Raw genomic sequence first — 13,736 nt, forward strand, 5'->3', positions numbered from 1 at the left:
CCTACATGTTCTGCACATTTAAAGAATTTCTGTATGCATTTTGTTGAATTTCAATTGGTTGCTAAATGCAGCTTAACAAATCACAAGCCAGAAGTTATCATCTAATACAAAAAAATAATTCGCTATTTTCTAAAGTAATAAAAAATGCAAAAATTCAGAACCTGAATACACAATTACGCTATAAAACTGCATAAATAAGTGTGTAATAGATATAGTGTAACCTGCTACTTAGGAAAGGAACACCAGATTTAGTGTAAAGTCTGCATCTGCTTGCAAAAACATTTCAATGGTTTCACCAACCAGTGAAAATGAATCTTTAAAGGAAAGCACGTATATAAACAGATTACAAATGATGATTTAAAATTACTTAGAAACAGACTGGCTTGATTACATTCCAACTGAGGGACTTACATAACAGGTTTTATAATGCATCTATTAAAACATCCTGAAGTTTCTAAGAATTATGCATGATAGTTTCCTGAAAAAAAAATTATTTCACCTTGTTCATAATTCTCCATCAGAGCTTTTTTAATGGAAGAAGATTAGGCAACAAATCAGTTTTTAGTTTAACTATAAATGATCACAATATAATTTTGTTAGGTATAAACACAATATATTCCTGACTAGTACCTATATATTATACACACTTCTTAGAGCTTCTGAAAGGAAAATTCTCAAAGCCGAAATCACATTAGAAAACTGAGTGAGGAAAACATTAACATTTTAACTAATAATGTAGTGCTCCCCGCCACCCCACACACACCATAACCATGCCTTCTGCCACCACCTCCCCCACCACCAAAAAAGGGGCAGGGTGGGAAATCAAGGAACACTTTGATCAGAAACCTTTATGGTTAAGAGGAGAGAAGACAAAAATTAATAATAAATAGATATATACACACAAGAATAAAAAAGTTAACAACAAACATAAATCAGCAGATGTAAACGTAACCATTTAATAAGAAAAATGTATGGTTATCAATTAAAACAATGATAAAATGAATTGACAATAAAATGGGTTCTTTAAATGCATCAGGAAAAAATAAAAAAAAATAATTATATTGGTGTGGTTCTAGACCAGGATTATAACAGAGTGCTGACAGAGTGCTTTACCAGAAGAGGAATTGCATCAGTTTGACCCAACACCGGCACAGCTCACCAGCTTCAGCTGGGCTTTTTGGCACTATCTAACAGCCAATTGAATCAGCTATTACATAAAACCACCAAAAAGCCCTGCTGAAGCATGCAAGCTATACAGATGCTGGGGAGCCAGGTCAAACTGATGCAATTCCTCTTCTGGGAAGCATCCATAATGACCATGTAGCAGAGCTACTTGTCATTTGTTTCATTTTCAGGAAGAAGTAGGATGACACACTTCCTATAATCCTACAGAAATAATTTCTATTCAGTAAGCAGAGAATGTATTAAATACCTAATATTCAACATTTTTAAATCTGCAGTAACCTGTATCCAAGAACTGGCTGAGGAAATAGGAGTCTCTGCTGTTAACTAATGCAACTTGGAATTCCGGGAAATGCTCTTTAGGAAATTGGGAAGGGGGACCAAACAAACCCCCAACTATGCCAATACTTTAAAAAGAGCAATTAAATTAATCTGATAATCAGAGGTCAGGTATTAAAAAAACCCAGTGCAGAACAAAATCTTGGAAAGGGTAAGATAAGGCACAATCAGTGAAGAATTAAAGTATTAAAACAGAACTAGTAGCAATGAACATGGCTTTATGGGGAAAAAAGGTCCTAAAATAAACTTGATATAATTTCATACGAAATTGCAGTTATATGTAATTGCGATTGGCAGTGGATCAGCATTCCCATCACGCCAACTATCAATATCTGGTCCACACCAGGGAAACTAATGATCCTCCTAGCAAACTGAATTCTGAAAACTCTGAGGAATCTCTGTTACTGCCACCAACCACCCAGACGTTGTGCAATCCAATGGTATTCGTGCCATTGGGCCTGCACTCCCAATCTTGCATCTTAACGCTGGGGGCGGTCAGTTGCCAAACAAAAACTAATCAGTGTTCTTGATCACTGACATGCTGTCAACATTGAGTGCCTACAGGAGACGCACATTCCACCTGCTGAAGCCAAATGCTACAAAATTGGAGGCTTTGACTTGCTGTCTTACGCTCCACATCCAAAGCATGGCTGAGCCACAAATGTTCAGTCTGACATCACGGACACAGTACAGTTGATATCCACTGATCTCTGTGATGTCATCCAGGTTGGTGGTTTTCAGGTTGCAAACATCTACAAGCCTCCCAAATCAACTGGGACCAACAAGTTCTGCAGACTCCGTTTCATCCAGCCATCTATGTTGGAGACTTTAACAGCCAGCACATGGACTAGGGCTACACAGATGTGGATGCGAACAGTGAACAACTTGCAAACTGGGCCTCACAGTCTCTTGCATCTTGCCAGGACTTTGACGACTTCTTGCCCAGTCAGCACAGGCCATCACTGGTCCACACTGGGCTTTGGTTCCCAATCGTCAAAAGTGCTAAGAAATAGTTGAACTCCCAACTAGGAAGGCCAACTGGGAGAAGTACAGCAAGGCACTGGAACAAAGCATCATGACAATACCAACCCGAAGTATTCCAGTGGAGGAGGCCTACAGAAGTCTCTGCAGTGCCATTTATAAAGCAGCTCATGGGGCCATTACACATGGCTGCTGCCCAGTCTGTACTCCCCGCCTCAACTCAGAATGTGCCACACTGCTAAAGCAGTACGAGTCATCTGGTGACCCAGACGTGGCCAATCACTTGACCAAATCATTGGAAGCAGCTCATCAAGCTAGATGGGAGGAAATGACCAAGCTAGACTTCACCCATTCCAGCCGGAAGTGTTGGAGTCTACTTCATCATCTTGGAGCAGCTCATCAGCCATCAATACCGAGTCATCCTCCCATGGTGCCCAAACAAGTACCCAGTCACCTACTTCACATAGCAGAGCACTGCTGGAAAAGGGAGTGAAAAGCCACCTCCAAAAACAAAATGGAGAACTTTCTACCAGATGCACCAAACCAGAACTTATCCAGAACCCTTCACAGTTCTTCACCTTAACACGGTTTTGGACAGCAACTCTGGTACTGCCCCAGGCTATGACATCTCCCCTGAGTTCCTGAAGCATCTCAGCCCACACGCTTCAATTCTTTACAAGGGTCACATGCAAGGGAACACTGCCGAAGATCTGGAGCATGTAAAAAGTTACTGGCCTCCCAAAACTTAGAAAAGATCTAGCCAAGGTGTCAAGCTACTGCCTGATATCACTGCTGTTTGTCTGTTTTAAAGTCCTGGAGCACCTGACTCTACAGCGCATGCTCCCAGAGACGGAAAAGATCCTAAGTATTGATCAAGCAGGTTTCCAACAAGGTCAAAGTATGTGTGACCAAGTACTTGCACTAACAACATTAATTGAAAACGGTTTTCAAAGGACCTTCAAGACAGGCACTGTTATCCTTGACCTCGCAGCAATGTATGATACTCTTTGGCACACTGGTCTGCTTGTAAATATAGCAAGAGTCATACCTGCATGGGTGAATGACATTGTCAAACTGCTCCTTCGCAATAGACAGTTCAGGGTACACATCGGTAAGACAACAAGTACTTGGAGAAGACAGACCAACGGGCTGCCTCACGAATCTGTGCTTGCTCTGACCTTGTACAACCTCTACACCAATGAACTGCCACAAACCTAGTTGTGGAAATTCAACTATGCCGACAACATTTATGTGGATTCCAGGCCCGGACTTTCTCGGAGATAAAACACACTCTGAACAGTGATGCTGCAAAGCACATTGACTACTGCAAGACTTGGCACCTCCAGCCAAGCATCAGTAAGACAATTTCCAGCATTTTCCACCTACACAATGCCAATGCTGCCCAGGAGCTGAACGTCTACCTGAATGGTCGGAGACTGAGGCACAAAGCACAACCTATCTACCTGGGTGTGACACTAGACCAAAAACTGAGCTACCATGAACACTTGAAAAAGACAGCAATTAAAGTTAAGACATGCAACAACCTCTTTAACAAGATGGCAGGGTCATCGTGGGGTGCAAGAGCCTCGGACCTAAGGATGTCAGCTCTTGCCATCTTGTACTATGTGGCAGAGTACTGTGCACCAGTCTGGAACTGGTCATCATAAACCAAACTCTATGAGCAGCAACATTAGATTATGTGCATCATCTTAGAAACTCTTCAACTAACCCTTCTACCATGGCTCCGAGTCCTGAGCAACACTGCTCCTCCTCATATGGGATAGCAAGTTGCAACTAGCAAGCAATTAGAGAAGATCTATATCAATCCAAACCTGCCACTGTACAACGATCTCTTAAATCAACCTGCTGCATGTCTACTATCCTGACACTCACGTGTACCAGGACTGCATGGCAGAGACCCTCTAGTATGATGAGTGGAGGTCAACATTACAACCAAAAAAGTTCCTTATCACAGATCCTAGTCTGGCCACCTGGATTCAATCTACAATGGCATCAGTGGGCCTTGCTGAATAGGTTCCCGATAGGGCAAGGTCTGTGAAACTGATTAAATAACTGGTGAGTCAACAAACTGTTATTAGCTATATTCATTCAATTAGGTATTTGTGGAACCTAGCTAAATACCTATATATTCTCAGTCCCACACTATTCAGTAACTTTAATCTGCTTCCAGTTCATTGACAAAGTCATTGATGATAAAATCTGCAGATAACTAAAGCTGAATGAGTGTCAAATAATAAAGGGGACAAGTAGAGCATATCCAGATCACTACATCAGGGGAGGGCAAAATACAGCCCACAAGGCAGATGCAGTCTGCCAGGCCCCTAAAAAATGTAGCAAATTAATATTAATCTGCCCCTGTTTGCCTGTCACGCGGCCCTCAATGGCTTGCCAAAACTCAGTAAGCGGCCCTCCACCCAAAATAATTGCCCACCCCTATAATATATGCTCATCAGAATACAACATTTGTTCTAAATATAACCAAATACAAACTTGCACATCTAATAACAAACAGCATAAATCACACAAGATGAGGGAATACATCCTGGAAAGCAGTTACTCTGAAAAAGATGAAGGTCACAGGAAATAACTAAATGGACATGAGCTTCAAATGCAATGCTGTAGCAGAAAAAGGTTAATGCAATGTCTGGATGTGTAAACAATGATGGCATATAACCTCTGCATTAGTAAGACCAACACAGAAATCCAGTTCTGGTGTCCATAGTTCAGAAAGGATGCTCACAGACTGGAATGATTCAGGAGACTACAAGAGTGATTTGAAGACTTGAAAATATTTTTTCTGGTGTCAGATTAAAGCAAATCAGTCTACTTAGTACACGTAAAGAGAGGTTAATGTGTTTCAAAAGGATAAGACATTTCTGAAAGGAGAAGGCTCTCATTCAAGAAAAGTAAGATCAAAATGAGACCTAATAGTCAGAAGCTGAAGCTAGGTGGATCCAGACTAGAACTAAAGGGACTTCTTTTTTTTTTTTCTTTTTTTTTTAACATTTCAGATAATTAACAACTGAAAAAATTACCTAAGAATACGGTGGATTCGCCATCACTTTGAATCTTTAAATCAAGACTAGATGTCTTTCTAACAGACAAGCTATATAGATCAAACAGAAGTTGTGTGGTTGATGCAGAAATGTTGATGAAAACATCCCAGGGCTGCAGTTAACTGAATGTGACAGGTAGGTAAAGGAAGAAGAGCGCAGAAGGACAAAAATTTGAATTCAAGGAAGACATAATAACAGCTGACTGGCCCAGATGGCATAATGAGGGCCATAAAGAACTAACATTTCCATCTACGGCCTGGGTCAAATGCATTGTAGCACAATGCTCTTCATAATCCTATTTGGAATTGCCAGTTAAATGGACTAGGCAGCTGGGTCTCCATACCTACAAATATAAAACTTGAAATCTAATCATCTGCCCCACCATGCGAATTTGCTCTTCTCTTCAAACTGACTAACTGAATAATTTACCTAGCTCACATGCAGTACACAGCAACTGTAAGATTTTATATAAAATTATTTTCTTGTGTGTGCACACCCTCTTTATAAGAGGGCCTTCCAGTTGGCAACCTATTTCTCCTCTTAATCCACTACCCCTTCCACAAAATAAAGACAATTAGCATACATGCAAAAATCCTGGCAAGTTCAATGTGCCAAGTGAGATAATATATTATATATCTGTCATTTCTTGCCCATCAGAAAACATTCTAAATGGTTGTCATTAGCACAGGCAAAACTGAAATGAAAATTAAATAGTTTTGTCAAGAACGAGCAATTACTAAGCAGAACAGCAACTACATACAGAAACCAGGTTTATTAATCAGTTCTGCTTCCAGTAGGCATACCAAGTCAAAGATGCTTATTTCTACACTGACAAGTATGTTCTTACTATGCTTTAATCAGGCAGAAGGCAGGACAGAGTGGCACCTTAAAGACCAACTCATTCAGAAAGGCATAAGCTTTCACAGACTACAGCCTACTTCATCAGATGCTATGATGAAGCAGGCTGTAGTCTAGGGGTGGGCAATTATTTGGGCCCAAGAGCTACATAGGGCATTTTGATGAACCATCATGGGCTGGGTCAGCAAACACCCCCCCCCCCCCCAACAGCTCACCAAAATGCCCTATGGGGCTTTGGATGAGTGGAGAACAGTGTTCCAGAGTGGGATAGGCATGGTCCACTCCCTGCACACCCTGTCCTAGGTATGGCAGTGGGAGGAAGGGGCACGTGCACATGTGAAGAGAGGCCAGGGGGAAGACTGCCTAGGAGCCAGTGGAGGGGTGAGGGAAAGGAGAGGGAAGTAGGTAGCACATGCAGCAGAGCTTGCCTGTTCCATGGCTACCCCCACAGTGGTCTCCATGGGACCAAGCCCCACGAAAGGCAGCTCGTGCTGTTCTCCTGCGCATAACTGCTGGCCTCAGCCAGCACACAGCTTCTGGCGGGACTGTTCCCAATGTAGCTGCAGATGACCTGGCTCACATGGTCACCGGGAGGCGAGGGGAGCACCCAGCTGGCTGCAGCTGCACTGGAAATGGCCCCACCAGAACCTGTGTGAAGCTGGTCAGAGCCCAGGCCAGCAGGGCTGTTCTGCTCCCTGTACCTCCAGCTGCGGCTATCATTGCTGCTCCTGCCCCGTCACACCACCCCAGGTGGGCAGGCAGGGGGAAGCTTCAGCTGGGCTCCCAGCAGCTTTCTGTCCACCCACCCACAGGTAGCTGCTCATTGCACCTGGCAGCCAGAGCACATGGAAGATAGCCAGGAGCTGGAGGTAATGGGAACAGAACAGCCCAGGCAGCCTGGGCCCCAGCCAGCATGCAGAGCTTCTGGTGGGGCTGTTCCCAGTGTGGCTGCAGCTGCCCACATGCTGCTCTACTACCCTTGCCTCCAGAGGTGGCTCCTCCTGCTGCACCGCTCCTGGTGAGTAGGGGGGGAAGCTTCCGCTGAAGAGGAGGGGAGCAGAACAGCATGTCTAGTTGCAGCCGCACTAGAAACATCCCTGCCAGAAGCTGCATCAGGGCCTGGGCCAATAAGAGTGCAGCATGGGCTGTCCCAGCAGGAGCAGATGGAGCTTAGCCCCACATGGAGCACCATGGGGGAAGCTGCAGGCTGGATCCAGTCAGTTAGCAGGCTGCATCGAGCTCATGGGCCATATTTTGCCTACCCTGGTTTAAGATGTGGGAGCTTATGTTTTTCTAAACAAGTTAGTCTTTAAGGCGCCACTCTGCCCTGATTTCTGCTTAGCTTCAGATTCGCATTGCTCTGAATCCTTATGTTTCCATCAGTGTTGATTTTGCAGAATTAGCAAGATAAATGCTTTTCTCGGTTATATTTTAATGATGTCCAACTAAAATCAATTTGCAAAATGTTACCAGTGGTAACAGGCAGACTAGACAGTTCAAAAAGAACCTTCACATCTTAAAGTCAATCAAGTTTGATCAATAATCAACTGGGAGTCTACAAACATCACTTCTATAGTTATTTTTTCAGAAATTAAATGCATTTAAAAAATAAAGCTCAAACCAAAGGCAGTAAGGGAATATTATTAGCTGTATCTTGTCTTCCCAGCTCAGTAAAATTACTCTTTTCAAGATGAAGGATTAAACTACATTTTACTATTCAAGGAAATTAAATATTTGCTCTAAACTCAATTGCAATTTCTTCAAAATATTTATACAGTCTTCTATTCATATACACACACTATTATAGTTTTCTTGATTTTAACAAGATAAACATTTCAGATATTAAATCAAAATTAAAGGGAACCTAGACATTGGCAGAAACAATTAACTAGGGAAGGACCTGAATATTTTTACTTCAGGACCCACTTTTTTCCATAAGCATAATCTTTCCAGTTTAAAGACAATCAGCTTGTCGAATTAACCAATGAAAGTCCAGAAGCTGAACCACATGATCAACTGATACTGATAAAAGTAGGCAACAATGATCCAGTAGCTGACATGGAGAGCAGCATCCAGTCAGTAAGTCTGTGGGAAGGGGCATGGGAGGGGCAGATCAAGGCCCCCATGGTGAGGGAGGGAATGGGGCAGGGGCAGGTGCTGCCCAACAGGGTGAGGCATGGGACAGAGCCAAAAGCAGCTTGTTTGTTTGGGGGCAGCTTCCTGCTGCTGCATGAATCTCCAGGGTAGGCATGGGGGCATGTACCCCCCGGATTTGTGCACGGAGCAGAGGTGGGCTGCACGCTGTGGACCAGGGGCTGCACTGGGCTATTCCCAGTGGAGGCTAGGCCAGGGCTGCACTCGGGGTGGGCAGGGGGGCTATGGCGAATTTTGCAGTGGCTATAGCCCACCACATAGCCCCTCCTCCCAGCAACACCTCTGCCCACAGCCCCGGTCCAGCCCCCACCTCCTTCTCCCCCACTGGGAAGAGGCCAATGCAGACCCTGGCCCTGAGCCCACAGTCAACCTTCACCCCATGCACAAATTCAGTAGCAACCCCTGTACTTGTTCCCACTGCAACAAATAATTCAAAGTTTATACCCTATTGTCATGCCAACTTGCAGTAAGCCAAACAATTATTTTAGCAGCAATAGGCAGCCACATTCTTCTCACTGGTACAGGAAGGACTGTGTGTTCTCATAATGAAGAAAATATAAAGAATACTAATCCTGATGTAAACAGCTATATGCAGCCAACTCAGTAACAATGACAAGGCTGAAGCAAAATCAATCAAATTCCTAGGAGAATTTAGTTTAGACTGTCATGTGAAAAAGCAGATCAAAACATAATGGTAGATATTTTAGTGCAATGTCAAGTCATGCTACACAATTCCAAATAACAGGTACAGTAGTACAAAAAACTGCACAATTAAAAATACACAATTTTATATAGGATTCTGCCCTGCCAGATAAAATGAAGCAGGTTAATCCTCAGTCAAAACAGTGCAACTCAAAGGCACAGTTCTTGTTAAAGTAACAAATGTCAGTAGTGGACCTCAATATTTTACAATTAGATTGTGATGGGTCATTGCACTTAATTGCCTAAAACTTTTGTTTCTTGTAAAACAAAGGACCTCCATAGAATGGCTTTCCTTTTTGTCCAGTTAAACTCAAACAAGAAGATGAAGATGTCAGAAGCATTATTTAGGCTACAAGTCAAAGACAAACTAATCATGAATACAATTTCAGCAGCAAAATCTCATAACATTAAACCACTAGGTTGGTTACTTACCTCCACTTGCTGGTTCTTGCTCTTCCCCTTCAGGGAATGTAGCCTGGCTTGGTAAGCTATTCCTAGATCGAGTGACTGACTCGAGATGTGAAGCCCTTCCCAACAGAGATAGCTCATCTAGCACCTCTCCCTCTTTGGCTTCCAAATCTGATTTTGAAGTGGTTAACTGTTTTATGTTACCTGGTGCCATCAAGCTATTTGGGTCATTTAAACAGGCCACAGTACTACTGTCCAGGCTTAATACTCTGGCACGGTTCTTGGCACTGTTTGTGCCAGAAGTCCGACGTGTTGAACGTTTTTTGCTAATTCCTTCAGGCCCTAAGTGAGCTTTGTGTGTGTTTTCAGAGTCTGTGCTTCCCCGTTCTTTAGCAATGTATTTGGTCTTTAGAGCACTGTATTTTCCCTCAGGAGACTGACATGAATGGGAGGTGGTGCTGGAAGAGCTATCACTGCTGAACTGGTGGGCTGATTGCATGCTTGAGGTCCTGCTCAAGTCACTTTGATCACTCGAGTCCTCATCATGACAAAATACAGCACTGTGGGGTTTAGTACCAGATACACCTCGAAAGGAAACATATTCCCTATGCCGACTTGAGTCAAAACTACTAGCCCGCTTTTTTCCTGTCCGTCTCCTGCTGGATTTATGAGTAGAGGTTGTCCGGTGAATTAAACTAGATGATTTGGGTCGTACATCTCCTTCCTTTTGTTTCCCAACTATTTCTTTACAAGTTCTCGAGTCTACCAAGACAGCTAGTTTTTCAGACTGCTCATCTTTTTTTTCAGTAGCTTTTCCAGGGGGCTTTTCTACTTGTGTAGTCAGTTCATTGGCATGTGGGTTCTTATTGGCCTCTTCTGAAGCAGAGGCACTAAGACCCCTTTGACTGTGAATCTCATCAGATGTGTTAGAACCGTTTGCCTCCTGAACACCACTATTAGTGCTCACTTCCACAGCTGTCCTTTCGCTACTAGTCCTTTTGTCAGTAGCAGAGCTACTATCATCCTCCGAATCAACACAACAGTCCTTTTTCTTGATGCCGTTCTCTTCTCTAGGACACACTTCCTCATGCTCTGACAACACACTTTCTATATGAGTCGAGCTAGTCTGCTCACTTTTGTAGCTGCTAACAGTACTGTTAGTATCACGATCAGTTCCACTACAGTAGCTTTCTGTTGAACCACTGCTTCTAGTGCTCAGGCTTCTCAGACTGTCTACACTTTTGTCTGTTTTCAAGGATTTACTCTTTCCATTCTTGGCCGCTTGCTGCAGACTGCTACTTTTCAAAACGTCATCCAACTGAAAGACTCCTGGTATACAAGAGTTCTCAACTAAGGATTCTTTGGATCCAGAATGAGGTTTGGAAGCTTCTAACTCACTGACTGGATCTAGCCCTCGTCTTTGCTGATAAAGAGGGAAGTCATTTAGAGAAGCGTCTGGAAAAGCAACAGCAGAGCTAGAGGTCCTTGGCACACCCCGTGGTCTATGATCTTTTCTATTATAGGAGTGTGAATGTAAAGGTACAAGAGAAGCCACTTCCGTATCACACGCATTAGACATGCACTGATCCAAATGATGGTTGTTTGAGAGGCACACTTTGTCACTATTTTCCCTTAGCAAATCCTGTCCAGAAGATAACGAGGGCTGGATGGAGACAAAGGAGTCATTGGACATTAGACGAAAAAGCTTCCGATCAGCTGCCAAATCTGCAAAAGTACACATTTGGAAATGTTTAAGTCAGCAGGTCACACAGGTTTATTTTACAACTTATTTTATAACATCATTTAAATCAAGTATAAAACAGGTCTGTGGCAAGTCATTTCACAGATACTGTTTACCAGATTACCGCAAACTGTTTTCCCAGAATATGAGATACTCAAGTCTTACAAATTGAACACATATAGTGTCTATATTGTAGACTGCATCCAAGTACAAGAAGCTATCTAGCCATTAGAGCACCAGAACTCCTGCACATGCTTATTTAATCTGTGGAAGACAGTATAAGGGGGTACGTTCCTCTGGTAAGTAAGCAAAGTAGTTAATTAGTCCACTGTCCCCCATGATATCGTAACTGAGATAGCTTGTTTAAAAGACAAATCGTGCATCTCGATGTTACGCTGCAGTCTGAAGTAAACACAAAGCCTGCAAGAGTTTTTGAGAAGAAAGGGAACAGCAGAAAATATAGTGAATGATCAACACCCTTTGGAGGATGTTGGAACATAGAGTATGCATCCAAAGGGTGAATATGTGCATTATCCATCAAAGTGGTTTACAGGAATTAAAGCGTCTGTGCATGCACATATACATACATATAGAAAAGAATCCAAGATGCCATTTAATTTGTAGATGGAATGAAAGATACTATATTTTATTTATTAATATTATTTAACAGGAATGAAAAAAAATTATGAAGTTCTCAGAACTATTCTAAGAATAACCCTCCAGTAATGTAACAAACTATTAAAACATAATTTACTTTTACTAATGTGGCACTGGCATGATTTATTACCCTTGTTTAGCAAGCACAGACCATAATGGCAGTCTAAAAAGTGATAACAAGTCTCACCTTGTTCTTCACTTCCTTCTTTACATAGGCTAGAACTCTGGCCAAGACTTAAACTGATATCATCAGAAGTCTTCGCAGTGTCAGTATCTCCTTAATACACAAAATAGTAGTATATTAGTGCTCAATAGTAACTTGGTAAATCTAGTGAGGTAAAATTGCATTGTAAAACTATTCTTTCTAATCAACATGCTTTGTGATACCATAAGACAGGACAGGGCCAATCTACAGGGTGTGCTCAATACGGTACCTGCATCAGACTGGCCCTGCACACTGGATCTGGGGTCCACCCAGCTTGAGCCTACAGACAGACCACCCATACCAAATCCAGTGCACAGGGCTAGTCTGGAGTGAGTGCCAAAAGGCAGCATGAACTGCAGACTGGCCCTGAACAGTGAGTGTAACACACACCCTAAACCAGTACCATGCACTGCTTGCTGTTCACAGTGCCAGGGGAAGGGCGGGGGGAGCACTAGTGCATACCACATAGGGTGCACAGGACTGGGGTTGGAGCCACCATAACCCCAGTGCGCATGGCCAGTCCAGGGCACATGCTGCATGCAGCACCTGCACCAAACCAGCACCTGGATCTGGCATGTGAGGCCAGCCTGTGGGCTTGATCTGGCCTGCAGACTGGCCCCTTGCCCCCTTTTAGCCAACAAGACAAATAAATTTGACACTCCTGCCGTAAGATTCAAAACCTACACTCTGATTGGCAGTAAACTGTGCTTTTTTATAAGAACTATAAGAAGAAACACTACTTATTTTGAAAAGCAACTTTCAGATCAATGAAAAAAAGCAGAAAATGTGCTACAACTTTCCTGAAGACTTGTTTATACTGAGATTTGTTAGCCACTGGAGTAAAGAACGACTATGGTGCACTGGTAGAAAATATGACTTAGACTGACATAAGTCACAGTTACCAGAACTGCACAGCTCCTCTGTTCAGAGATTAATGACAACGGTTGTTAAAAGCCTCACTACAGATAAGCTTATAGTTAATAAAGATCATTGAAAAGGTTGTATACAGAGCAGTGATACTAGTCTGTCAGATTTTCCCACAGTTTACATAACCAAAGATCTAGAACAGTAAATAAAACAGGACAGGGGACAAAACTCTAATATAGCTGGCTTTCCTCTTTGGACCCCCTTATTAATTAGAGGTGTACCAATACAAGGAAAATTGACATTATCAGCAATCAGCTTTTTTCTTTTCTTTTTTTCTTACTGATGTGGCCAATACTGTCGTCAATAAATGCCACATGCATGCGCACAGCCACAGCACATGTGCGGCCATGAATGCAGCCCAGCAGCTTGGAGACCAGCATCTGTCCAGTAAGTCTGTGGGGGAGGAAGGGAAGGGAGGGAGGAAGCGTGGCTGGGGCAGGGGCAGACACCACCTAGCCAGAATGGGGTGGGGCACAGGACAGAGTCACAGTTTGTCCAGAAGGGG

At 43.0% G+C, this 13,736-nt stretch overlaps 1 protein-coding gene across 1 annotated transcript in view; it reads right to left on the reverse strand.

Annotated features, from left to right (window-relative positions):
• PCNX1 (pecanex homolog 1) overlaps positions 1-13,736 on the reverse strand; it is a 138,855-nt gene that overhangs the window by 90,548 nt on the left and 34,571 nt on the right. The window contains exons 5-6 of the mRNA XM_025194118.1: positions 12,287-12,376; positions 9,726-11,426 (exon numbers count right to left, since the gene is read on the reverse strand). Of these exons, the coding sequence (XP_025049903.1) occupies positions 9,726-11,426; positions 12,287-12,376 (1,791 nt within the window). The remainder of the gene's footprint in view (positions 1-9,725; positions 11,427-12,286; positions 12,377-13,736) is intronic.

This window comes from Alligator sinensis, unplaced genomic scaffold (genome assembly GCF_000455745.1).
Source record: "Alligator sinensis unplaced genomic scaffold, ASM45574v1 scaffold768_1, whole genome shotgun sequence".
Classification (NCBI taxonomy): Eukaryota; Metazoa; Chordata; order Crocodylia; family Alligatoridae; genus Alligator; species Alligator sinensis.